Here is a 27,150-nt window from a genome sequence, read left to right as displayed (position 1 = left end):
TCTGTGTGTGAATTCTCTTCTAATCATATGTATTTTCTACCTGTTGCACCCAAGCTATGCAAACTTCCTTACCCTACAAACGATCAAATATGCCGATTGTTGTTACCATCCTAAATATCCATACTTTGCAATAGATTTGCATGGCAGGGGTGAAAAATAGGACAGATCTATACAGCTGTGGGCCCCCTCAGACACAAAAGTGCAGAAATTATACAAGATACTTACGTTATACATGTCCAAGACTTCTTTGCCCCTCCCTTCAGAAATTCTAATTCTCTACCGAGAACCCTGTGATCTTTTCACATCTCTCACCCCCCCACCCACCCCTTTATTGGTCACAAGTGCAACTGACAGAACCAGTGCTTTTATGAGGTAGAGTTTTGGTTACTAGGATACCTAGAGCTACAGTTAAACAAAAGGCCCAGGCCTGAGTTAGTGCAAGGGCCCATCTTGGGTGTGAGCAGTGCGAAGACCCCGATACAGCCTGGTGTGACAGTCCCAAAACAACAGCTGGGCAATCTTCAAAAAGAGGCTGAGTCTCCTCAGCCTCCGGTAATTGAGGGGGTAAATGGGGGCAGAATTCTCGAACCACTGCACTAATCCCCGGCAGCAAAGAGGCTGTTGGATTTGAGATCATTGTCGAGGATTATGGATAAATTGGCATTAAGGGAGACGAAGTGAGATGATAACAATTATTAATCTGTGGGTTGAGCTAATAGAGTACTGTGGGAGTGGGGTGGGCCAGTAATCAGAAACCTATGTTCATGGGGGTTGAGTGAATGGTGCTTACTAAACGTGCTTCCACTTCATGCAAATCCCCTGTTCGCACTAAAATCTTGTAATTTCTTTGAGTTCCTTTTTATTTCCAGATATTTCAGGCAGAGTGGGATGATGGCTATTACAAGCATTTCTCCATGCCCGTTTTTCTAGTCAGCTGATGCCAGGGTTTTTGGATTTATTATTATTAATTTTTTATCAACAGTAAATCGGTAGGTAAAAGTTGCAAAATAATGTGCCTTACAGAAATCCTGGTATTTGCATATTGCACTTAAGGAGGAGGACAAGTGTTTTCTTTAAACCCACCTACAAGCACTTTTCCTTATTCTCAGTCCCTGGGTGGAAGTGAGGCCATGACCTTTTCGTCCAGCAGCTAGAAAACCCTAGACTAATTTGAGGTGAGCCTAGTTTTCCATCCTTAAGGAAACCTGGGTTACAACTGAAATACTGAATCTGTCTTGTGACACAAAAAATGAGGTGTTTCACATCACAGCTAGTAATTATAATAGAAACTAAGCAATCATCATATTGGATGCAGCAGTTTTTTGTAATCCCCCCCCCCCCTGTAAATCTAGAAGTATCTCTTACAGAGTAAATCTAAAAGTATCCCATACATCATTTAAGACCAGTGAATCTCAAAGATTCTTCTACCCAATTCCTCTCATTGTTGTCTCACCTTAGAAACTTGTGGCCTTTTGGGCAGTATTAGCTGTCTGGATGAACACTATATTAATCTTTATTTAATATAATTTAAATGGGTAAAGGGTAGTAAGAGGGGGGTCTTTTGAGGGGCATTTGAAAAGTAGAATAAGGATTCAAGTATAAATTATGGTGATGTTAATTACCTTGATGCTAAATCTGCATATTAAAGTAAAATCTCACATAAACATGTATTGAAAGAAAACGAAAAACCTTTGCTTTCATCATATGCTAGAAGATGACTGGAGCCTATTATGGTTACCCATCAGTGTTAAGCGACCATAAAAGTAAGTCCAAAACATTTTGTGCTGGTGCAGCTTCCCCAGGAGGCAAGCGCTGGGGTTCAGCAGGGCAGGTCACAGGCAAAGTTGCAGACAGAATAATAATAATAATAATAATAATAATAATAATAATAATAATAATAATAATAATAATAATAAAATTTCATTTATACCCCGCCCTCCCCGCCTAGGCAGGCTCAGGGCGGCTAACAGGACATGGTAGAAACCATGATACAAATAAACAATAGATAATACAGTTAATAATTTAAAGAATAAAACAGTAAGACATTAAAATACAGTCGAATGGCATATAAGATGGCTCGGTATTATTGATCTTATCAAGAGTTCTGTCTTAAAAAGGGAAGAGGGCAGTTTTGCAGGCCCTACGGAACTGGTTAAGAAAAGGTCATGGCTGGTCGAAAAGGTTATGGCCTCACTTCCACCCAGGGACTGAGAATAAGGAAAAGTGCTTGTAGGTGGGTTTAAAGAAAACACTTGTCCTCCTCCTTAAGTGCAAAAGCAAACCTGTAAAGTAGCCAAACTGTGGCTCGGGAGCCGCATGTAGCTCTTTCACTCATATTGTGTGGCTCTTGAAGCCCCCACTGCCTAGTCAGCTGGCTTGGAGAAGACATTAGTGTCTTTCAATGCATTCTCCAAGCCAAGCCAGCTGGTGGCTTGGAGAATGCATTTACAATTAAAGTTGTTTTCTTTTCACCTCTCCATCCCTCCCCCATCTATTTGTCTTCCTTCCTTCCTTCCTTCCTTCCTTCCTTCCTTCCTTCCTTCCTTCCTTCCTTCCTTGTGGCTCTCAAATATCTGACGTTTATTCCATGTGGCTCTTATGTTAAGCAAGTTTGGCCACTTAGCACAGACTGACTTATGACAAGTGGGGATTCAAATTTACATTAATTCTAGAAGGAGAGCCATTGCATTAGGGACTGTTTAGTAAAGTGGTTCAAGCTATGTTATATGCAAATGTGTTCAGTATAGATAAATGTCCTTTGAAAAACTGCAGCGGGTGTGATTTGGAACAGGAAAGCAAACCTGTATGGAAAAGTCTAGCATATACATACATTTACCCAAACATACTCACTTAGCTTCTCGAGATTTAAAAAAGTTGCTGTGTTAGAGTAACATGCATCTGTGCAAAATGGGGTTGCCAAGTCCGACTCAGGAAAGACCTGGGGACTTTGGGGGTGGAGCCAGGAGCAAGGTTGTGACAAGCACGATTGAACTCTGAAGGGAGATCTAGCCATCACATTTAAAGGGGACATGCTCCTTTTAAATGCCTTCTCCTCTTCATTGGAAATAATGGAAGATGGGGGCACCTTTCTTTGGGGTTCATAGAATTGGACCCCTAAGTTCAATCATTTTGAAATGTGGGGGGGGGGAGGTGAGGAGAGCCACCAATTGCTATGCTGAAAATTTGATGCCTCTACCTCAAAAAAAAAAGGGGGGGGCCTTTTCAGAGCCCCAGATATCCACAGATCAATTCTCCATTATACCTTGGGGATCAGTCTCTATAGGGTATAATGGAATGCCCAGGAGACATCCCCTCTGCTTTCTGATAACCCTGAAATGGGGGCAAGGCCTCCAAACCAACTGCTCTCAACTGGGGATTGGAGAAAACAACGGTATACAGTGGTGGTTGTTTTCTGCTACAGACTGTGTTGCCACTTTTGTATGGTGTGGCCCAACTGGAGATTGGCAACCCTGACTAAGGGCTGATCTTTACTACTTCTGCATTCAGCCACATGTACTTTTAGTCATTCATTCAGGGTTTGATTTTACAACAGCAATAAAAGTGAAAGGAAATCAATGAGTAAACAAGTATTTTGAATCCTTCATATACAGGACAAACTCTTTTTATCAGTGTATACCTTTTAAGAGTTATGTTCTACTACATGAACAAATCACACATGATTAAACATATCCTTCTAAACCTACTGATTTCAAATGACTTAGAAAGGTAACTGCTTAGGATTATTCTGTAAGCCTTTGAAAGTCAAGCAGTTGTCCGGTGGAAAATCCCCCCCCCCGGTCCCTTAATATCTATGATTGCCAAGATACAAGGGTTACATAAAAATCTTTTCCAAAATATTGCTTGAAAAAAGCATTCAGTTCTTTCATTTGGTTATTTCTGGCACAGAAATAGACCCATTGATTGGAAAATAAAGAGGCTACCAATTGCAGCTGTAGACTGAACTTGTATCATGTAACTAAAAAATTACAATGATGCACAGCGTCTTAAAACCTTTTCATGGTGAGCTTTCCCAGTCAATGGAATAGAACTCACATTTTCAGATCAGAATCCTAGGGACCCTGAGAAATTGCTCCCAGCTCATTATCCCCCTCACCCAGGGCTGCCTGGCACCCTAGACAAGGCAAACTTCCGGCTCCCCCTCCCTGCACTGGTAACATCACTGAGTTACATGGGTCCTTCAATTTGATACCCCCAAAAGGCTGGTGCCCTAGGCAATAGTCTGGTTGGCCTAGTGGCAGAGTGGGCCCTACCCTCACCAGAAAATGGCAGACAAGCTGCTGGAAGATATTGTTATTCTCTCTTTGCAGTGTGTAGCTGCAGTTAAACACTGAATGTATTTTAGGACAGTGATCCTCCACCAGAGGTACACATACCACCAGTGGGATGCAGAAGTAGTCTAGGCGGAACACAGAATTTTCATATCAGTAACTCAAAATTTGCTCTCCCTGGAGCAAGAGTGATCGAACATCTCCTGCCAACTCTAACCGCTATGGGATATTTATCTGTGACCTTTTGTCATGCTTGTAGTAATAACAAGACACCTGTAAATATATAAATGTCCTTCTCAGAAAAAAGATGGGGGCACAAAAGCCATGAGTGCAGTGAACTTTGGGAACAAATGTCCATTATGAAACCTTGTTAGAATGGTAAAGGTCACATCTGGGAAACTTGCTTTCCCCTAAAAATGACAAGCTGAGTTTTCACTTCCCAGCACAAAGCATGTGCAAACGCCCTATGCTAATAATAAAAGAAATGGGAGTGGGGTGAAGGAGAGAATGGTACAAAATTATAAAATATAAATGAAGTTTTAATGTTAATTCTTCATTACCACTACCACCAAACTTGAATAAAGGGCCACACTTCGAATACAATAATGAAGCATGGACAACTGTCCCCAACAGTCACTGGATAATAAAATCTGCCCATCTTTTTCTCCCAAAAGTCAGTGAAAATCATGAGTATGCATTATTATTATTATTATTATTATTATTATTATTATTATTATTATTATTATTATTATTATTATTATTTTGGACAGGCAGAGTAATTATGCCACAGACAGACAAACAAATATGCATCCCTCCAGAGCTTCCAGATTTGCTGAAGCAATTTACAAAAGCTGCTATTCGGACTCAGCCTCCAGATCTGATACAATGGTCTTCTGAGTAAGTTCAGTATTTCCACAAAAATATTTCTGTTTAAATCCGATATAGTGAAAAGTGCTATCAAGAAGAGGAAGAAGATATTGGATTTATATCCCGCCCTCCACTCCAAAGAGTCTCAGAGCGGCTCACAATCTCCTTTATCTTCCTCCCCCACAACAGACACCCTGTGAGGTAGATGAAGATATTGGATTTATATCCCGCCCTCCACTCCGAAGAGTCTCAGAGCGGCTCACAATCTCCTTTCCCTTCCTCCCCCACAACAGACAACCTGTGAGGTAGATGAAGATATTGGATTTATATCCCGCCCTCCACTCCGAAGAGTCTCAGAGCGGCTCACAATCTCCTTTACCTTCCTCCCCCACAACAGACACCCTGTGAGGTGGGTGGGGCTGGAGAGGGCTCTCACAGCAGCTGCCTTTTCAAGGACAACCTCTGCCAGAGCAATGGCTGACCCGAGGCCGTTCCAGCAGCTGCAAGTGGAGGAGTGGGGAATCAAACCTGGTTCTCCCAGATAAGAGTCCGCACACTTCACCACTACACCAAACTGGCTCAAGTCACAGCTGACTTATGGAAACTCATTGCCCGCCTCCACATCATAGCCATGGCACTGCTTGGAAGTCTCCCATCCAAATACTGGCCAGGGCTGACCCTGCTTAGCTTCTGAGATCTGATGAGATCAGACTAGACTAAGCTATCCAGGTCAGGGCTAAAGCCAATATACTTAAAGGTTATTCAGGCATAATCTTGCTTATAGAATTCCATGTGTGTAGCCTCTTGCAATGTGATTTTGGTTTCTGCAAGATAGTTTTCAGACCACAATGGGGCCTTCCTTTTTCCTTACTCATTTCATTTATTTAATTTATACCCCACCCAAACACACAAATGGGCTTACAATATAAAAACCCATCAGCAATAAAACAAAGATGGCACAACAAAATAGAACAAAGATCTTTGCCTCATATCAGGCAGAAAACAGGAGTCCCAGGAGACTCCATGCCCAAGTAATATGAAGTGGCGTTTCCCATCAGCAGGGTCACGACCCGGCCCCGGGCCACCGACCTCTGGACATTGAGTCGCGGGGAGACAGTTAAGGCAACTCCCAGGCTCCCCTCCCCATTTAAACACCCGATGGGGTGTTTAAATGCGGGGGGAGGCAGATTGCTTGCCTTTGCCACACACCCCCGCCAGGCGGGGTGTTTATATGGGGAGGAGGCAGATCGCTTCCCTTTGCCATTTCCCCACCAGGTGGGAAGATGGCAAAGGCAGCTCCCAGGCTTCCCTCCTCGTTTAAACATCCCTGGCAAGGTGTTTAAATGGGGGGGGGGGAGCAGATCACCTGCCTTTGCAGTATCCCCGCCAGGTGAGGAGACATCATTTCCTGTCTCCCGGCTCCACCCCCAAAGTCTCCTGGCGCCACCCCCAAATTTTAGTTGTCCAAGAAGGAGCGGTGTGTAAAATAGCTGGGCAATGGGGGAGGGGGTTGTTTGGGAAACCCTGCAGGATAGCAGAGCACCAGAAGGGCCAAGAACACGGGAGGCCAGAATGGTTGAATGTCCGCTGCCTCAGCCAAATGCCTGGCAGAACAGCTCTGTTTTACAGGCCCCGCAGATTTGGAAGTAAATCCTGATCCCTAGTGGGAGACCTGATCTCTAGTGGGGGCATGTTCCACCAGCTTGATGCAACAGCTGAGAAAGCCCTTGCCCTGATTGTGGCTAAGCAGACATCCCTCAGGCCAGGAACTATCAGGAGGTAGTTTGCACAGCACCAGTTGAATACCTGCCTGCGGAGGCATCACCATTAGCTGGCATGTTGCTGCATTCTGCACTAGCTGCAACTTCTGGATCAGGCTCAAGGATAGCCCCACATACGGCGGGTTACGGTAACCCATGCTGGAAGTGACCATTGCATGGATCTCTGTAGCTAAGTTCCAAGGGATGAGATAGGGAACCAGTTGCCTGATTAGCCAGATAAAAGGCCAATCTGGCAACCAAAGTAACCTGGGCCTCCATAAAGAGCAAGGAACCCAGCGTCACCCTGAGACTCCTTACCCTCAGCGCTGGCACCAATGGTGCCCCACTGAAGACCAGAAGCCCAATTCCTGACCTCAGTCCCGCATGACTCAGGTACAGGAGCTGCATCCTTGTTGGATTCAGCTTCAGCCAGCTCTGCTGCAACCACCCACCCATGGCTTCCAATGCCCTGTCCAAAATATCTGGGGCGCAGTCTGTCTCTCCATCAACAGACAGAGCTGGGTTTCATCCACATATTGATGACAACTCTCATATATACTCATCAATATACCATATTCATACAGCTTTCATGACGTAGTCTAATCCAGTGCAGTGAACTTTTGGAACGAATATCCACTATGAAACCTTGTTAGAATGGTAAAGGTCACATCTGGGAAACTTGCTTTCCCCTAAAAATGACAAGCTGAGTTTTCACTTCCCAGCACAAAGCATGTACAAATGCCATATGCTAATAATAAAAGAAATGGGAGTGGGGTGAAGGAGAATATGGCACAAAATTATAAAATATAAACAGAGTTTTAATGTTAATTCTTCATTACCACTACCACCAAACCTGAATAAAGGGCCACACTTCGAATGCAATAATGAAGCATGGACAACTGTCCCCAACAGTCAATGGATAATAAAATCTGCCCAGCTTCTTTTTCTCCCAAAAGTCAGTGAAAATCATGAGTATGAATTATCTCAAGGTTCAGAGTTAGTCATCTGATAGAGCCTTTTTTGCTTTCTATGGTGCAGGAGACCTTTTGGATCTATACCCAGTGAATGGATCAAGTTTGCATTTTTGCTACATTTTCCACCACACTGCAGCACTTTATACCTCAGGACAGCTGCTCCTGAAGACTGGGGGAAGGATGAATCAGGAATGTGGGAGGGTTGCAATAAAAAGAGGAATTATCTGTTCTTGTGTAAGCTCTTCCTCAGAGTAAGAGTTCTTGGAAGTGGGGAAATTGCAGCCAATTCCCCTTTCTGCTGCATTGTGCCCCACAGTATTCTTAATGATCACCTGAACATTTCTGTTAACACCCTCTTAACTTCCAAAAATTCTTCGTTGGCTAGGATTCAAAGTGTTGAGCCCCGTGTTCCACTTGTACAAGGGGATGTCCAGCTGTCTCTTCCTATGGCAGCTCCCTATATTCCAATGGCATCCCAGATTCCACAATTCATGGAGCCTTCCAAAGCAGCACCATGAAGCGCAACAGGCTGCCATTGGACAAATACTGCTAATGGGTTCATAGAAGCAATTATCACTTGTGTATAGGGAAAGGAAACAGTCAGTCAGCCCAACCTTCATTTTTAAATTTTACTATATTCATATTTAAAGAACACACATAGAGCCAATGTAGCTTTGTGACCATCATAACCGCTGGGATACATTTAGCAGAAATTGTTTGGAAAATAAACACAAATTGACCCTTATCTCGAGTGTAAATGATGTCCCAAGGTTACGATAACATTTGTGACTGCTGACACTAAGATAGCCAGGTCCCCCCCGGGCTGCTGAGGAGGGGGGGGGGGAGCGTAGGGCTGCCGAATCCAGGCTGGGAAACTCCTGGATATTAGGGGATGGAGCAGGGTACAAGGCCAGATTCCACCCTCCAAAGCATCCATTTTTTCCAGGTGAACTGATATTTATTGTCTAGAGATGAGTTGTAATTCCAGAGATCCTCAGGTCCCCACCTGGAGGCTCATACTTTTTTTGGCGGGGGGGGGGGGGGGGCTGTCAAGTCACAGCTGACTTACGACAACCCCATGGAGTTTTCAAGGCCAGAGACGTTCATTACCTGCCATTGCACAGCAACCCTGGACTTTCTTAGTGGTCTCTTTTCCAAATTCTAACCAGGGCTGATCATGCTTAGCTTCAGAGCTACCAAGATCCGGCTAGCTTTGGTCATATGGGTCAGGACACAGCTGACTTATACAAGTACATAAATCACTACCTTCCTCCGCCTCCCATGAAACGTTCCTTTAAAGAAGACCTTTTTGGTTTTTTAAAACACCTGTTATTCTTATCTTTATCTCTTGTTATTTTATCTTTTACAGTTTGTTTTTTTCCAGGATGTGGTTTTAATTAGCATATTCCTATCATTCATATTTCTTTAAGGAGCTCAAGATTTCATGCATACAATTACCCCACTATGTTGTGCATTCTTATGAGTTTTATCATGGTCCACTTAAGAAGTCTGATTTGTGGTGACACATTTTGTAAGTAAAATAAACTCTACTCAAACCTTCCTGAGCCTTCCATGGGTGACCTCAAAGTAGCTGTTTTACTGCAAAGGAACTTCAAGGACAGGATGGAGAGAGAAATTGCTGAATTACAAATTATCGTGAAACTTGGAACAAACACCTCCCCAGGACTGAACAGGGATATTGGTTTTTTATCTCATTACATCAGCTAAACCAGCTCTCACTGAGTATCGCTGTGCATCCACAGTGTTCCAATGTATTTCTCTTTTAGAACAGTGTATCAGAATAATGTTTTTTTGTGTTGACATGCTCAAATGAGGGATGTGGGCTGTTTGTCTCATTACATATACTAAACTACCTTCCACTATACTTTAATGCACCCTGTTTTTCTAAGGGCTAACATATTATTTCTCTTTTAGAACAGTGTATTAGAATATTTGGGGTTTTTGTATTGACATACTCAAATGGGGGATATTGGCTGTTTGTCTTATTGCATATACCAACCCATCCTATGGCAAACTATATGGATGTTATAATCTCTTGAGAAACCATGCCCTCTATTTAAACTAACAAAGTCAGAATGTTACCGAGATTTATGGCACCCCTACGACAGCAGTCTGCTTTTTATCACCCTCGTGTTTTTTCAACCTGGTTTTGTTCTACACTAACAAACACAGATCCCTATCTGTGATTCTTTTAATCTGCTAAAAACATTCCCATGATTCCACACTGCCCACTTATATTAAGAATTGCTGCTTGCCATTCCCATTTTGTCTGATGAAGTCTGCTTAAGAGCGTATGAAAGCTTACATTCTAAATAAAACTTAGTTGGTCTTAAAGGTGCGCTTGTCTACTGCTTTGTTCTATTCAAATTGTTAAGCAATTGTGTCATCTTTACAGTTAAGAATCGTTGGTGCAAACACAAGAACATGTTTTGTCTTTCTGTCCAGTTATTTTGGTGCCATGGCCCGTGGAGAACTTCCTCCAGTAAGAGAGCGAACAGAAAGGGTCCCTTTATCAAACTGGGCAGAACTTACTCCAGAGCTCTTGAAGGTCTTACACCAGAGAGTAAGAAACATCTCCTTTCCATTTTGGGGCAAGTACATAAGGATGAGTGTTTTTATGCATAGCTAGCAATTATTTTATACCACGAATGAAGCTACAATAGCTACATTTTTGGACACGATTCATGCTTTTAGTTTCTTTATTCAGTGCTGTGATGAATACAGAGAGGATTCAATGATGTGAAGACACAGGGGGGGGGATGAGAAAAAAATCAGGATGGGGGGGGAGCAGTTTTTCCCATTTTTTCCTGATAATTCAGCAGAAAAATTGGAAAAATTTCAGGGAGCACTGGGTGGGTCTTATAATAAATATTCATTTTTGAAATGAGTAAAATGATTTTTAAAACAAGGTTTTACTCTCATAAAATATATAACATCCACTTTTTTCCAATGGAATAACTGGGGCATTTGGGGGAGCACTAACACACAACTTTCTGCCCCTCTTAGAATGACAGAAATGTGCTAAAGTAGCAGGGGGTGAAGCTTGCAACTCTGTTCTTTAGTATTAGGTATTTGTAATTTTGCTTGTCAAAAATGAAGGTGTTATACTTTTAAATATGCTAAGTTATTTTATTTGTTAGAATAGCAAAATAAATTTGGGCTTAATGTGAAACGTATACCCACCCCAATCTCTACATGCATTTCTGCAAGTTGGTTACTAGAAAAATGTCACAAGACTACTGACAAAGTATAACATAGTAAAAGCAAATGAAGCAAACTGAATGAATTGACTAGTCTAAAACATTTCCTTGGTTCATCAGTAGCTCTTTAGAATTGGAATATGCACAAAGAATTGCTTACCAACTTTAGAAAAGTGCAGCGGGGCTCAAAGGAAATACAGTCAAAGTCAAGTCAACCACTTCCTAAGGAACTTGTCACAGGGCACATGTAACCATATATGAGTTACCTCTCCCAGTCTCTCCCAGAAGAATATTATCCTGCCACCATCACTACCAATAAGAAATGTGGGGAAACAGAAATACAGACATTCTCCTAACTGTGTGGATAGATCCATCACCCTGCCCAAGTCTTCTAGGAATACTAATTTAGGAATACCAAGCAAGATGCGAAAACGTTTCAAATTGTACAGATAGCCAGAATGGACTCATAAACTTCATTTTAAAATAGCTGTCCTGAAGGTTTTATCACAAGAAGCTGTGATATACACCAAGTAATAATAATAATAATAATTTTTATTTATATCCCGCCCTCCCCGCCGAGGCAGGCTCAGGGCGGCTTATTTATTTTATTTTATTTTATTGTAGCGGGCACAGCTTTACAGCCTTTTAGATTCAAATTAGACATGACATTTTTTTAACAGGTCGGGCTAGGATCCAAAACTCATTTCCAAAATAGACATCAGCTGCAGGGAACTCATTTCCAAAGCATCACAGGGGCACGATTCAGAATGGGACCTCACTACAGAGGGAGAAGGGGCTTCCGACTTCTCTCCCACAACCATTTTCTCGATCTAAAATAGTCCCCAGGGGGTACCGCCCCCCAACAGGGCAAATAAGATCCTCTGGGGCCATTTCAGATTAAGAAAATGACACAGAGGAAAGTTGAACCCTCTAGTCTGCTTACATTATGATCACAATATGAACCGGGCCCTATGGCTCTTGGTAAATTAATCCCCCACAGCTGCCAGCTGATTGTGGGGAATGAGAATTGTAAGTCCAGCTGTTCCATTTTTAAAGTCCCATTTAGCTCAAGTGAAAGTGCTTAACAGTATCTTCAAAAAAACCCCCCACAGATTTTGTGTGAAACAACCAGGCAATCATATCCATACCAATATGTGCAAGTGTTGTTTACCGCACACGTGGGTGACACATGCTGAATTCACATTTAATCATTCAAATAAATTAATAATAGTTTTTTTTTTAAATACTAGCTGTACATTCTCCAGAATCAGAATTTGGATTAGAATCAGAGTACAACTTTGAAGTGCTAGAACATATTTTATTTATGACAACATTTACAATGCCTCCACTTCCCACCCCAAAAGCTGGTCTGGGTAAAGCATTTTCTTGTTCAGTAGGACAATGAAGAGGTCCCCCAAATATTTAGTTCAGGCCCCAAACAGAAAGATCCTGCTGTATCCATATGGAAGACACAATAAGAAGCAACGAAAAAACAAAGCCCTGGATCAGCTGCAGAGAGTACATGTGCCCTCAGTAAGGTTGCCAGATCTGACTCAAGAAATATCTGGGGACTTTGGGGATGGAACCAGGAGACATTGGGAGTGGAGTCAGGAGCAAGTGTGTGACAAGCACAATTGAACTCTGAAGGGCAATCACATTTAAATGGACTCTGGCAATCACATTTAAATGGACTGCACACCTTTTAAACGCCTTCCCTCCATTTGGAAATAATGAAAGATAGGGGCAACTTCTTTGGGGGCTCAAAGAATTGGATCCTTTATTCGAATCTTTTTCAAACTTGGGTGATATTTTGAGGAGAAGCACCGAATGCTATGCTGAAAAGTGAAGCAGGAACAAAGCCCAAAGACATCCACAAAAAACCAGCCTTGAATTCTGAAAAACTTTATACAAAGTACTTCCTACAAAAACAACAACACTTCTAATAAATACAATTACAAAATACCCCGGAACCAAAGTCCTTCCGTTCAATACCAAAGTTCATTTTTTGTGTAGTGGAAGTCCGGGGAAATCCTTGACAAGCTCCTGTTTAACTGTAAGTACTTCTTGAGGATTGTGGCTTCTGCTGCCATTTCTTCCTCAGATCTCCACTTGCCAGGGGAATCCTCTTTGTCATGATGCTGAAGAACAGCGGAGTTGGGGCAGAAGAAGGTGAAGTTTGTTTGGGAGATCACGTATATGAATCATGTTGAAGCCTCAATCCTCAAGAAGTACTTCCAATGAAACAGGAGCTTGTTAAAGTCTCAGGTGAAACAGGGCTATATGCGCTTCCCTGTTGCGAAATTGCGCTGTGCTGCCTGTGCGAAATTGCGCTGTGCTGCCTTTCATCTACACACCTACCTTGTTGAAAGGACTGTCGAAGCGTTGGACTCCTACTTCACGGCTTATCAAGGATAGCCCTAGACTTCCACTACACACAAAAAACGAACTTTGGCATTGAACGGAAGGACTTTGGTTCCGGAGTATTTTGTAATTGTATTTATTAGAAGTATTACTGTTTTTGTAGGAAGTACTTTGTATAAAGTTTTTCAGAATTCAAGGCTGGTTTTTCGGGGATGCCTTCGGGCTTTGTTCCTGCTGCCCAACTGGAGATTGGCAACCCTAGCCCTCAGCATCGTTAGTCTAGTGGAAGTCAAGTCAGTACAGCGGAGATCGTAGATGCCAACCTGGGGCTATGCATTTCAGAAGGTCTGAGTTAGGTTAGTGCTGTTTGGCCGCCTATCATCCAGGCTCCAGCCTCAGCATCAGACATTTACATCTGCCTGTGTTATGATGAGTTACCATATGCAATGATCTTCTATCCGTCCCTCCATTAAGAAAGCTCTAATTTTGACTGTCTTTTTTTTTAGACGTACTGAAAGAGAGGACATCATAGTTCAAAGATAATACGATCCGTAATGCTAACTCTGTACAACAGACCTTAAGACTATTAGAAAGTATATAATCTATACCTCATCTTTGCTTTGATTAAATGATAAACAGAGACCTAGAAATGAGCATGTTCCTTGCAAGAATATGTCTAGGATTGTAGCGGTATGCAAATCTGCTCAATGTATCAGTTATACGAGTGCTTTTCTGTTCTACAGAATTAATAAAATGTTTGCTGGCTCCCAACTCTTAAGATAGAAATTGAAGCTCATAAAAATAACCAGACCTGTAAAAAGACATAAAAATATACAATTACATCTTCTCATATAATGGATACTGTTATTCATTTTTTTTTTTAGGTGGGTGGAAGGTTGATAGTTCATGTAGATGAGCTAGCCCAGATGTGGAAAGTCCTCAATCTCCCTTCAGATTTGTTTGAGAGCGTTATGAATGTTGGGCGTTTTACTGAAGAAATTGAATGGCTCAAGTTTTTAGCTCTGGCCTGTAGTTCTCTTGGAGTTGTAAGTTTGCCATTTTTTTCAGTTTCAAGTACCCTTACATTCCTTAAATAAAATAACCTTAAATGTATGTGTCATTTTAACTCTGAAGAAGGACAACTTTGTATCTCGGACTGATTTGAAACATATCCTATAAACCAGGGGTCCCCAACCACCGGGCCGCGGACTGGTACCGGTCCATGGCCTGCTAGCAACTGGGCCATGGAACAAGGCAGAGGCACCGCACCACGCCACCCACCTTGGACCCGGACAGATGAAAGAGGCAGCACAGCTTAAATGGGAAGCGGAGGCAGACTGGCCTTCTGCTGCCTGGCCACCCACAAACAGCCCCAGTCCCCCCCCCCCCATTTAAATACTCCCCATGGTGGGGACAGGGACAGGGCATGGGCAGGGAGGCAGCCTGGGGCAGCAATAACCCCAGCGCCACCCCCCACCAGTCAGTGGAAAAATTGTCTTCCACGAAACCAGACCCTGGTGCCAAAAAGGTTGGGAGCCACTGCGTGTAAACCATACATTCTGGTATGTCATATTGTTAAATCACCTGTCCCCATCTTCAAACTGAAGGTTTCCTGAGCTCCTATAGAAAGGTACACCTAAGAGAAGAAAATACTTAATTTACTACCTGTGCTTTCTCTGGCTATACTTCACAATCTATAAACCCAACCCAGCACCGACATCTGCTGCTAATAGGATAAATACAATAATTCTTCAGATTTAATGTCAATGGCCAGCTTGTTACCACCAGCATTCATAAGCAAACCTTCCAAACTCACCTTTCCTCTACTTACTTTTTCTGCCTTTAAACCCTCCCTAATCCACATTATGTACAAACGGCATAGTTTCCCCAAGACAGCAGTCTCTCTTTGCAGATGGATTCACTGCTCTGCCTAGCAGTTGAGTGGCTACACTCTCTACTTCTTTGACTTGAGCAGTAGCACCGAACTGGTTTCTTCTTCCCTGGAGGCCACATTTCTCCCCTTTGGATTCCCTACATCTTGGAAGATTGCTATATTTGGCAGGTGGCCGGCAGTGAGTCATATTGTCCTCATACTTGGATTTAAGAGCCAAATGAATGCTTATGCACATTTTCATGTACTTTACCTGTACAGAGATCAATCAACTACAGGGGATGATGCTTCTTTACGCTTATAAAATGGACAGTTTATATCCTTTTTACAGTAATTGGAACATTTCAGAATGATACTAAAACTGTATCAGTAATTTAATATTTAGTAAAATGTTTTCAAAGCAAAACTTATGGGAACATATCCTATTATTTTAACATTTATGGCACAGACCTAACCCTATTTATTCTATAACCAATGCTACTAAATTATATTAAAAAGAAATCAGCATTAATAGTCAAGGGGCAGGGCTCTAAAGCTCCGGAGATCCCGCTGATTGACTTAACGGAATTGTCAACTCCACAAGAGGCCAGTGCTTGAACCACAAAGGGTGAGGAAAAAAATCAAAATTGCACCCTGATATTTTCAGAAAATGATCTGGATGCTATTAATGGAATTTAAAAAAAAATTCTTTTGAGGCTCTCTCTCTTGAAGAGCAGACTGATATTATCAAGAGGTTTGCACAATTACAAGACTAGGGTCCAACAAAGGAACACAACTAAACCTGCTAACAAATAAGAGTGCAGAACTCATTACATTGCAATTGCATAAACACCATCCCAGAGAGATAAGCAAACCACCAATGAGGAAATCAGAAGGCACACCCCACCCTTTGGAGAGCCATGGGAGAGATTATTCCCTTCCTTGTAAAGAAACATTCTTGCAATGTTCCATAATCTGACATTTCAGTCCCAATGCCTCTTGAACCCAAAATTCAGATATGCTCTGTAAATCTTATTGTTGCCTTCTCAGACAGCCCAACTGAAAATGCCACTCCCAACAGCCGGTGACAATGCCTTTATAGTAACATGAAAATAGTAAGATCCCAGGAGGCAGCTGTGTTGGTCTGAAGCAAAGCAGTAGACAAGTGTACCTTTAAGACCAACTAGGTTTTATTTAGAATGTAAGCTTTTGTATGCTCTTAAGCAGACTTCATCAGACAAATGGGAATGGCGAGCAGCAATTCTTAATATAAGTGGGCAGCGTGGAATCATGGGAATGTTTTTAGCAGATTAAAAGAATCACAAACAGGATCTGTGTTTGTTAGCGTAAGACAAAACTGGGCTGAAAAAACACTAGGTGATAAAAAACAGACTGTCGTAGGGGTGCCATAAATCTAGGTAACATTCTGGCTTTGTTAGTTTAAATATAGAGAATGGTTACTTAAAAGATTATAACATCCATATAGTTTGCCATAGGATGGTTTGGTATATGCAATAAGACAAACAGCCAATATCCCCTATTTGAGTATGTCAATAAAAAAAACCCCAAATATTCTGATACACTGTTCTAAAAGAGAAATAATATGTTAGCCCTTAGAAAAACGGTGCATTAAAGTATAGCGGCAGGTGGGTTAGTATATGTAATATATTAACATTTTTTGTTTTTTTGTACTGACATACTCAAATGGGGGGTATTGCATATACCAAACCATCTTATGGCAAACTATATGGACGTTATAATCTCTTGATTAAACATGCCCTCTATTTAAACTAACAAAGCCAGAATGTTACCTAGATTTATGGCACCCCTACGATAGCAGCCTGCTTTTTATCACCTAGGGCGTTTTCGCACTCACCTTCAGCCGGCGCGACTCCCCTCTTCACCGCGCAGGATCTGCGCGGATTTCGCACTAAATGCCACGGAGCAGCCGGAAGAGCCGGAAGCTCCCGGCGCAAAAGCCGCTCAAATGTAAACCGCCAAAAAGCAGTTTCCGTTTGCGCGGCTTTTGCCACGGAAGCTTCTGGCTCTTCCGGCTGCTCCGCGGCATTTAATGCGAAATCCGCACAGATCCTGCGCTGTGAAGAGGGGGGTCGCGCCGGCTGAAGGTGAGTGCGAAAACGCCCCTAGTGTTTTTTCAGCCCTGTTTTGTCCTACACTAACAAACACAGATCCTATTTGTGATTCTTTTAATCTGCTAAAAACATTCCCATGATTCCACACTGCACACTTATATTAAGAATTGCTGCATCCATTCCCATTTGTCTGGTGAAGTCTGCTTAAGAGGATACAAAAGCTTACATTCTAAATAAAACTTAGTTGGTCTTAAAGATGCACTTGTCTACTGCTTTGTCCTATGAAAATAGTAAGTTATCTGATCTTTATTGCAGGTGACCTCAATGCTAGAAGGCGATGAGTGGTTAAATCTTTCTCTATTTATAAAACAGATTTTCAAATGATAGGACAAGATTCTGCCGGCCTCAAACTGTTTGATTTTCCCATGTAAAGAGGGTTGGCCATCTTAAATGAATGAAAAGGAAATATAATTCCCCTGGCCATTGCTAATTTTTTTTTCTTATGTAATCAAATTCAATAGATAGTTAGACTTGGATAATCTAATATTTTAACTGTTATACGTGTATTTATTATCACTATTATCATTAGTGTTGTTGTTGCTACTATTTACTGTCATTAACATTGTTATTCCTTACTGCTGCTCTGCTGCTGAACTGTTATTGCTCAAGATTGTGGCCATAAGAGCAGAGAATAAGCATCTGAGTAGGTCTGCTGGTACCTGTCTGAATCAAAAAGGAATGATGGAAAATATTGGGGGGGGGGGGGGGGTTTGTCCTAAGGGGGTAGCAGATTATTTCAGTTTAGTTGAGAAAGTTAGCATGGAATAATATATGGGGGGGACTATCTTCTAGTTTCTCTTAGCTTCTGCGCCCCTGTGGATAGTCACTTGTACTCTAAGCACTTGAGCCATCCAATTCTTAAGTTAGCTGCATTCAATGGCCTTCTGCTACTGAGGAGGCATCAAATAAGATACCTGATTCCCACACATTTCTGGAAAGGTAGAAAAAACTCCTTTCGAGTAATGGGCAGCCCAATCTTTAGAACCGCCGTGTAGCTGTGCTCCAGCAGGCAGGCGGCTGCAGTCAGCTCCCAAAGGGGAGACGTTACACCAGGCAGGGAGGGGGAGAATGGGTGGACAAGTGAGAGAGAAGCCGTTGCCATGGTGATTCCACCCACGCCACGCCATTGGCCCACTGCTGAGGCAGGGGTTGGGGAGGGACAGGGTCATGCGGAGCCACGGGATTGGCCAGCCTGTTACATGTGACCGGGAGAGGGGGTGGAAAGCCTACGTCTGAGAGACCGTCAAGCCCCTCACACCTACTCACTGTCAGAGTCTCTGCCAATGGCAGGCAGACAGGCAGAGGCATGCACAGACATACAGGAAGCACAAAGTGCAGGATTTCGCTGCCATAGACAGTGGCTGGGATGTGTGTCTGGAAGTGAGCAGGCCACCAAGTCCAACAGACACCCCCCCCCCCACCCAGAGACCCCATGTGTTGCCCTGATGCCCCCTGCCATGTGTACGGAACACCTCCCCTGGGGACCGCAGAACTCAGAGCATGAATGCTGGGCATGCATCCACTTCATCAGCCCCCCCTTGTGTCCTGTGCACAACAACCCTGTAGGGTCGGGTACACCATCAGCTCCGCCAGGCTGAGGGGTAGCAACCCCCCCTATCCAGCCACATGGGGGCAGCATGGTGGCTCATAGCCCTCTCCCCACCCACCCCCAAGAACCAAGTGTGCCCACCCTCCCAGGCATTCCCTTGGAGAGATCACTGACAGAGTGGAGGGGGAGGTGCCCAGGGAACATGCAGCAGATGCCAAGCACAAGAGACAACAGAGGGCACAGCTCAGACTTAATTTTTCTGGAACAGAGTGCAACCGTTTCCCCGGAGCACGTTGGGCAGTCTCGCCAGGGGCAGGGCTCCATTCAGAGCAGCGAGCAGGAACAGCTGAGGGAGTGGAGGGGGGTGGGGTGCCACACACGGAAGCCTCTGTCTTGGATTCCCACCTGCAAAACAGAGACAGACACCAAGAGCACCTGCAGGGGCGGCAGCTGGAGGAGTGGGCTGAGTTTCACCCGGGCGTTCTCTTAAAGAGACAGTCTCCGACTCACCTCCCCATATCGGGGCAGCTGCCAGACACCCCCTCTCCCCCAATGCCCTCCCAGGGGTGGGAACGCGGCAGAGGACAGACCAAGGAAAGGGAGCAGACAGCAGCACAGGGGAGCGGGGCCAGCAAATGCCCCCTGCCCGAGTCCGCCACCTGGTTCAAGTGCCGGAGACACTTGCACACCACCTGGTCTTGAGTGAGGGAAGGGGGAGGACAGTGGGGGTGCACAGTTGCACTTACCCAGCCATGGGCAACAGTCTTCACATGCTGAGCCTCCATGAGCCGGGAACCTGTGGAGACCTGGAAACAAGAGCGGTTAGCCCCAGGAGACAGACTTCACTCTCCCTCTCACAAGTCAAAGATACTGTAAAAGCAATCGCACAGTGAAGAGCCCATCACCAACATGCCTGTCCCTCATTCTAAGTCCACATGGCACAGAGCTTACCGGTAGAGCCCCTCGCCGTGCACACCTGTCCCTAACAACTGAGTTGTGCAAGGCCAGAGTGGAAGTATTTCTAGGAGGGGGGGAACGGCAATTGGCTGCTGGGGAGGGGGCTCATCAGCCTGGGGCGTAAGGGGATTACACCGCTTCCTAAGGGGTTTGCAAGCTCCCACAGTGGCGGGGGCATCCTTTGTTTTCGGTTTCAATGAGTGCCTATAGGATACGCCGCTGTTTTTGCAGACGTAACTTCATGCCTCTTAGGGAGCCACCTAAGTCTGGCCACGCCCCTGACTCCTCCCCCTCTTGTGCTGGAGTGCCTTGCTCTGCCGCACTTCCACCAACGCTCAGGCACCGCTGCTCTCGGGCGGGGCGGTGCCCCAGCGGCCCCATGCCAACGTAAGCCCCCTACTTGCGCCAACATGGTGGATCGTCTGCTCCCAAAACACTTTCCACCACCCCCTTAGGATTGTGCTCTTAAATAACAATTTTGTTTATATTCCTTATTTAATATTTTTGAACCTCTATCTGTTAAGCCACACTTGGGCATTCAAGAAGTCAAAAGACCTAATAGTTGCTTTGACAGCAAGTATAGGTTCCTAAAGAAGGCAATGCATTGCAAACATTGCAAATTTAAAAGAAACAACACATTGGAAATTCTAAGGAAACTGTTGAACCTTTAAAGGCCATTATAGGAAAACACTAAATAACAGAGAAAGAGAGAGAGAACGTATAGGGTATGGGATCTTCTGATTTCTGCAATTAATAACAAAGACTCCAGTCTCTTTTGGTCATTGACCTCAGGGAATTTGTGTAGAACAGCAGAAATAACTGGTATGATTCTGACTGTAAGGCACTTAAAAGATCAATCAGGGGCCTTCATGGATAGTTTAAAAATCTGAGCAGAATAGAGGTATTGCCAGTATTCTGACAACTGGAAAAAGAATCCCCAAAATTATTGTAATTTAACCTCCCCCTTCCAAGTAAAAGAAGGTGCACCAGTAGCTTTAAGAAATGAATGCCATCTTAATGCTGTTGCTCGATAACCACAATAGTATTGCTAGCCTTCAAGCCTTGATTTCTATCAGTAAATGGTACGGGGAGGAGACAGGGCCCTTGAGTACCCAGCTTGCTGGGGGTAAAGTGTAGATGACTGGGGAAGGCAATGGCAAGCCATCCCGTAAAAAGTCTGCCAAGAAAACGTCATGATATGACATCACTCCCTGTGTGAGTAACAACTTGGTGCTTGCACAGGGAACTACCTTTATATTTTATAGCAGTTAGGGTTTCAGACTAGGGTCTGAGAGGCCTGGATGTGAATATCCACTCTGCCGTGATGCTCACTGGGTGGCCTTGGGGCCCATTACAAACATTCAGCTTAGCCTACCTCACAGAGTTGTTGTAAGGATACAGTGGTGGACAGGAGAATGATGTAAATTGCTTCGGGTTCCCATTGTGAAATAAGGCAGGGTATAAATGAAGTAAATAATTAATACAATATAGCCAAACATGGCGAGGGGCACCTAAAAGTTGTTTGGTTGGTGGGTGAGAAGATGAAAAGCAAGGATGTGAGGGCTGCCAAGAGGAAGAAAAAAGAAACTAGTATGGGGAGCAGGATTCAAGGGAAGGTTGGGTATCCCTCGCAAGTCCTTGAGATTCCCCACCATGTGGCTGGGGCCAACCTCCAGCACCACACAATTTGGCCAGTGTTTTCCTGGGGAGAGGGTTCCAAGGGAAGGAAGGAGGAAAACTTTAAGATGGATAAACAGATAAAAGTAGGTTGGCTGGAGGGTGGGAAGGAGAGAAGGAAACAGGAAAAAGAGAGAGATTTGTGGGGTTTCAGGGAAAGGAAAGAGGAAATATTGGTAGGAAAAATAAGATGCCCCCAAAAGTCAATGTGGGCTCCCTTCTTGTTTTAAATAAACCACATGTATCAGGACCTGAGCCCGCCTCGGTGGGGAAGGCCGGGATATAAATAGAATAAAAGGAAGGAAGGAAGGAAGGAAGGAAGGAAGGAAGGAAGGAAGGAAGGAAGGAAGGAAGGAAGGAAGGAAGGAAGGAAGGAAGGAAGGAAGGAAGGAAGGAAGGACAAAGTCGGAGCCCGGTAGCACCTTTAAGACCAACAAAGTTTTATTCAGAATGGAAGCTTTCGTGTGCATGATGCGCACTTCATCATGTACATGAAAGCTTAAATTCTGAATAAAACTTTGTTGGTCTTAAAGGTGCTACCGGGCTCCGACTTTGTTCTGTTGCTTCAGACCAACACGGCTGCCCCCCTGGATCTACCCACATGTATCAGAACCAGCTGTTTCTGTTATTAGCAACCTTTTTCATTAAGTGGAACCACTACATTTACTGTATGCTTGGTCCAGCATGGGTGTGGGGCGGGGGGTTTGCTATCAAGTCACAGCTAACTTGTGGTGACCCCGTAGGGTTTTCAGGGCAAGAGGTATTCAGAGGTAGTTTACCATTGCCTAAATCTGTGTATCGACCCTGGTGGGTTTTGGTGATCTCCCATCCAAATACTAAGTGCGGCAGACACGCCTTAGCTTCTGAGATCTGACAAGATTGGGTTATCCAGATTAGGGCGGTGTTATGTTAAACAGCATGAAAGAGGCCCCAAGGCTACTATACTTGGTTTGTGCTTAGAACATATGAACATATATATGGACATCTGAAGCTGCCTTATACTGAATCAGACCTTTGGTCCATCAAAGTCAGTATTGTCTTCTCAGACTGGCAGCGGCTCTCCAGGGTCTCAAGCTGAGGTTTTTCACACCTATTTGCCTGGACCCTTTTTTGGAGATGCCAGGGATTGAACCTGGGACCTTCTGCTTCCCAAGCAGATGCTCTACCACTGAGCCACCATCCCTCCCCAGTCACAGCTGTGACTTACAGAAGTACTTACAGAAGTGGGGAGGGATGGTGGCTCAGTGGTAGAGCATCTGCTTGGGAAGCAGAAGGTCCCAGGTTCAATCCCTGGCATCTCCAAAAAAGGGTCCAGGCAAATAGGCGTGAAAAACCTCAGCTTGAGACCCTGGAGAGCCGCTGCCAGTCTGAGTAGACAATACTGACTTTGATGGACCAAGGGCCTGATTCAGTAGAAGGCAGCTTCAGATGTTCATATGTTCAAGTACCAGTCCTACACGACCTTGACAACACTGTAATTTCTTTTCAAATGACCATTATATTAGAATTAATGTAGACAGGATTAGGTAAAGCATCTGAGTCCACTTGCGGAGAGGGCGGGATAGAAATCTAAAGGAATAAATAAATACACACATACATAAATCTGTCAAGTTACCTTGATCTGTTGTATTATCTGCACTCTACCACACTCCTCAGACTATTTTACTAAGGACAGCTTTTGTGAACCTGGCATGCTTGTGTTTGTGAATCCACCTGTTCCTGCAGTTTATTCCTCATCTGAAGTCATAATCTTGTATTTGTAACATTACAGTTAGCTGCTGTGGAGATAATTCTGATTTCACAGAAGATTTTGACTTCAGGTGAGCAAAAATAAATTTGAAAAGCAGATGGAGCTAATAGATTTTGATTTGTGGGGAAGGGAGGATTCCCTTTCATATACATATATACACAATAATATGTAACTTCCAAACTGGATGTCAGAATTTGCCCAATAAGCTTTGTAGTTTCTTGAGCCTTACATATTTACTGAAGCAACCAATTCTATATGCTTTCTCCTTCTTAACTTTTGTCTCCCTCCCACTGACCTCACCCCCTCCCATTCTACCACAGTATCTGAATTCTTGAGAGTAGAGAAACTATCCCCATCACAATACTTTTTTCAGGGGACATTTTGTAGAAAAATAGGTGGTGGAGCTCATCCAGGGATTGTTATGCAGCTGCAATACTATTCAATGGACAAGGAGGTGGAACTCTCAGAAAGGTTCAGGAGCTGTGCTCCTGTGAGCTCCCACTGAATCTGAGGCCTGTTTTTTTAAAACGTTTACAGTGCTTGTCTATTGTATTCTTAATATAGTATTTTTGTTTGCCAGTCAAAATCTTACAGAATTTTAAAAATGTTTTATATTCCTTGCACAGGCTAAGAACAAATCACAACTTCTATTGAGCAAAAAGAAAGAGGGAGGGAGTAGTAATTTCCTGGAATGAATCAACCCAGACCTAACTAATGCCACACTTGTCCAAGGTATGTCCACGGGTCAGATGACCAGATGTGGTCTGGGAGTTTCATGCTTCTGAAGAACACATAGGCTAGATTTGTATTGGAACTCAAGTGCTAAAGGAAAGGGGACTTAGACCTTCCCCTGTGATGTTTTCCCAATCTGAACTGGCCCTGGGGAGTCCAATTGGGAAAACTTAACTTGTAACTCATCAGTACATATTAATTTTCCCAAGAGGGCAAATAGTGGTTCCCCACTGCCATTCATGTCAGAAAAAATGACATTGGGAGGCTAAGTCCTATCTCCTCATGAATCAGGGTCCTGATCCAAATCAGTTCTATGTGCACCCAAGAAGCACAAAACTCCTGTCCCATGTCTGTTGATCCTGTGTGGAGACATACATATTCTTTATAAAACTGGATTTTATTTTATTGCCACAATGCAGCATACACTTAGGTATGCTCAAGCCCGTTTAAATCAATGGATTAAAACTCAATTTTAAAACTCCAGGTTTCATTCTCATCACATTATTAAAGGTAATTATAATTAAGCTACGTATCTGCCTTGCCATTTCAACTTAATACTCGTCATGGATTATGTAGGAACCAAATTTTTAGGAAGATTTAGGTTCAATCCCTAGTCCAGTCACAAAACAATGATCTCAGGACTCTTTGCAAGTAGCATGACCGGAACTTTATTATTATTATTATTATTTAACCATGACTTTGGCTGTTCATGTTTCTAGAAATATGGGGTTGGATCCAAAGATCCTTTTCAGCAAGCAGAAAGGTTTTTCTGCTCTTGCATGAGGAGTAGGGCAAGAGTTTTGCCAATTTTCCCTTTACAGTGCAGAACCCATACTGTACCTCACAATGTTCTTGAGAGTCCCACAGCCCCAAGGAATAACGTTTTGGGAGAGCATAGTGAACTTCAAAGAAGAAATGGCAGAAAAGGTCCATTCTACAAATCTGCTCTTGCAGTCCTTTGGATCCAACCCATACTAACTAGTTGCTCTTTTTAAAAGGCCAAACTTGATACTCTTTTTTTTAATAGACTATTGCAAAAACTCTGAAGATAATTTGCGAGGTTTTGTCCAATGAAAATGACAGTGGACCTGCACGCATTCCTTTCAGTACTTTCCAGTTTCTCTACACTTACATTGCTGAAGTTGATGGGGAGATTTCAGCATCTCATGTCAGCCGAATGTTGAATTACATTGAACAGGAGATGTAAGTAACTCTAATGTATCTTTTTAATATAGTTAAATCCACAGGGTGTATTTACCCCATAACAGCAAGTAGTAAAAGTACTCAGTGACTAGAGATAGTAAAGATATAGCCAAATCCCATCAGCAACACATTTATGAGAGTGTTCATGCAAAATTCACAAGACTGTCATGGCAAACCCCCAGTGTTTAATTTAACATGCATCTAAACATTTGATGCTGTCTTTTAGATTTTGGATTCAGTTGCTTAGAACAGAAATGTAAAATATTTTTCCACACTCATTACAATGTTTTTATTTTTCTCCTCAGAACACATAAATCCCATGGGTACAATGCAGTCAAAATTATGCAATTTTATGTCCCATTTAGTTAAATGGGAAAGAACTGAGGTACATGCTTACATAGCTAAGGTACAAAAATACCTTTTTTAGTTAGAAAGATGTTATCTCAGCGAGCTCTCTGCAACGTCCTCATGTCACAATATGGAGTCACTTGTGGGAACTTCCAGCAGCAAGAATTGTTTAGCTGTGTGTTTTTTTCAAAATCTCAATTATTCTGTCCCCTTTGGATCAGAGTAGGTAAAGTATCATGTGCGAAGATGGCCTCTATTCAGGATTTCTGTAACTGCTGCCACCTTGTGGCACTGACTATAGTACTAACTCATTACGAGATGTTATAAAAGCCAACAAAAAACTTCAAATATTACTCAGAGGCCCATCCTCCTTTTAAAAGGCCTATACAGCTTGATTTCCAATGTGGTTGGAACCATGAATGATATTTGGAAAGGTATAAGTTATTATAGTTGCGTACGACAGATGTTTAAAATGTTTAGATCAAGTTTTGATGACTGAGCAAACACATATTTTTATGTTCTCTACACAGCATTGGACCAGACGGCTTGATCAAAGTGAATGATTTTACCCAGAATCCTCGGGTCAGGCTGGAATAAGATCTCAGGACATCACAGACTAACTTGTTAGCAGAAGAAGCTGAAACAGAGGACAGAATAACAGTTACAAATAGGCCAGCCTCTCAGTCTCTTTTTTCCCTTACATCTGTTAATAAACAGTTTGGCAAAGCAACCAATAAGAAAGATGAAAACATAGATTGAGAGGGTGCTGGTACAGTATTGTACTGTCCGCTGTTAACTATCTGGTGTGATGATTTATAGAGGTTCACCCAAATAAATATCAGACTAGCAAGTAGTATACAATACTATTAAATTAAATATATTTGAGGTCCACCCTTCTCCCCTCTTTTTGCATTTCCAACTATCTGGTGTTACATAAATTCATGGGAACTTCATCTGTAGTAGCTAATTTGATACTCAGCACAGAATTAGGAAGAAAGATGTCAGTCCAGCTAACAACTACTTGTTGACGCCCTCAGGCCTTTCCTCCCCTTGGTGGGGACACACCTTCCCCATCTGTGCCACCAAAGCTGCATTTCCCTTTTCAGTGCTCTTCACTTAGCATCAACCCCGCAGAGAGAAGAAAGGCTTAGAAGTCTCCATGCTCTGGTACTTTCCTTTAGCTCCTCCTGGAAATTCTGAGAATGGTGGAACTATGAGGCAAGGCAGCTTAAATCCAGGACTGAATAAAAGTCCGATCTAGACCATTTGTAAAAGATCCTCAATGTATTTGTATAATTTTTACATTGAAACAAAATAAAAAAAAACACCACCATATTGTAGATCACAGTTTACAGGCAGCACCACAAAAATCATGCATTATGGAGCTTCATGATTTTTTTTATTGTTGTGACACCCCAGACTCAGCATAAAATGATGTA

The 27,150-nt window shown here is 43.1% G+C and overlaps 1 protein-coding gene across 1 annotated transcript; it reads left to right on the top strand.

Moving 5' to 3' along the window:
• The first annotated feature begins 411 nt into the window (after nt 1-411).
• Nucleotides 412-26,441, top strand: LOC132589452 (ropporin-1). Its single transcript, XM_060262180.1, has 6 exons — nt 412-552; nt 5,060-5,186; nt 10,357-10,474; nt 14,357-14,518; nt 25,188-25,363; nt 26,242-26,441. The coding sequence occupies exons 2-6, from the start codon at nt 5,071-5,073 to the stop codon at nt 26,306-26,308; spliced, it is 639 nt and encodes a 212-aa protein (XP_060118163.1). The 5' UTR covers nt 412-552; nt 5,060-5,070; the 3' UTR covers nt 26,309-26,441.
• The last annotated feature ends 709 nt before the right edge of the window (nt 26,442-27,150 follow it).

This window comes from Heteronotia binoei, chromosome 21 (genome assembly GCF_032191835.1).
Source record: "Heteronotia binoei isolate CCM8104 ecotype False Entrance Well chromosome 21, APGP_CSIRO_Hbin_v1, whole genome shotgun sequence".
Taxonomy (NCBI): Eukaryota; Metazoa; Chordata; class Lepidosauria; order Squamata; family Gekkonidae; genus Heteronotia; species Heteronotia binoei.
The sequence above is the reverse complement of the archived record's forward strand: the minus strand, read 5'-3'. Positions and strand labels throughout refer to the sequence as shown.

Coding starts and splice junctions, on each gene's coding strand:
- LOC132589452 (XM_060262180.1), top strand. CDS start 5,071: ATGCCACAGACAGACAAACAAATATGCATCCCTCCAGAGCTTCCAGAT. Junction 10,475..14,356: donor TGAAGGTCTTACACCAGAGA/GTAAGAAACATC, acceptor TTTTTTTTTTAG/GTGGGTGGAAGGTTGATAGT. Junction 25,364..26,241: donor AATTACATTGAACAGGAGAT/GTAAGTAACTCT, acceptor TTCTCTACACAG/CATTGGACCAGACGGCTTGA.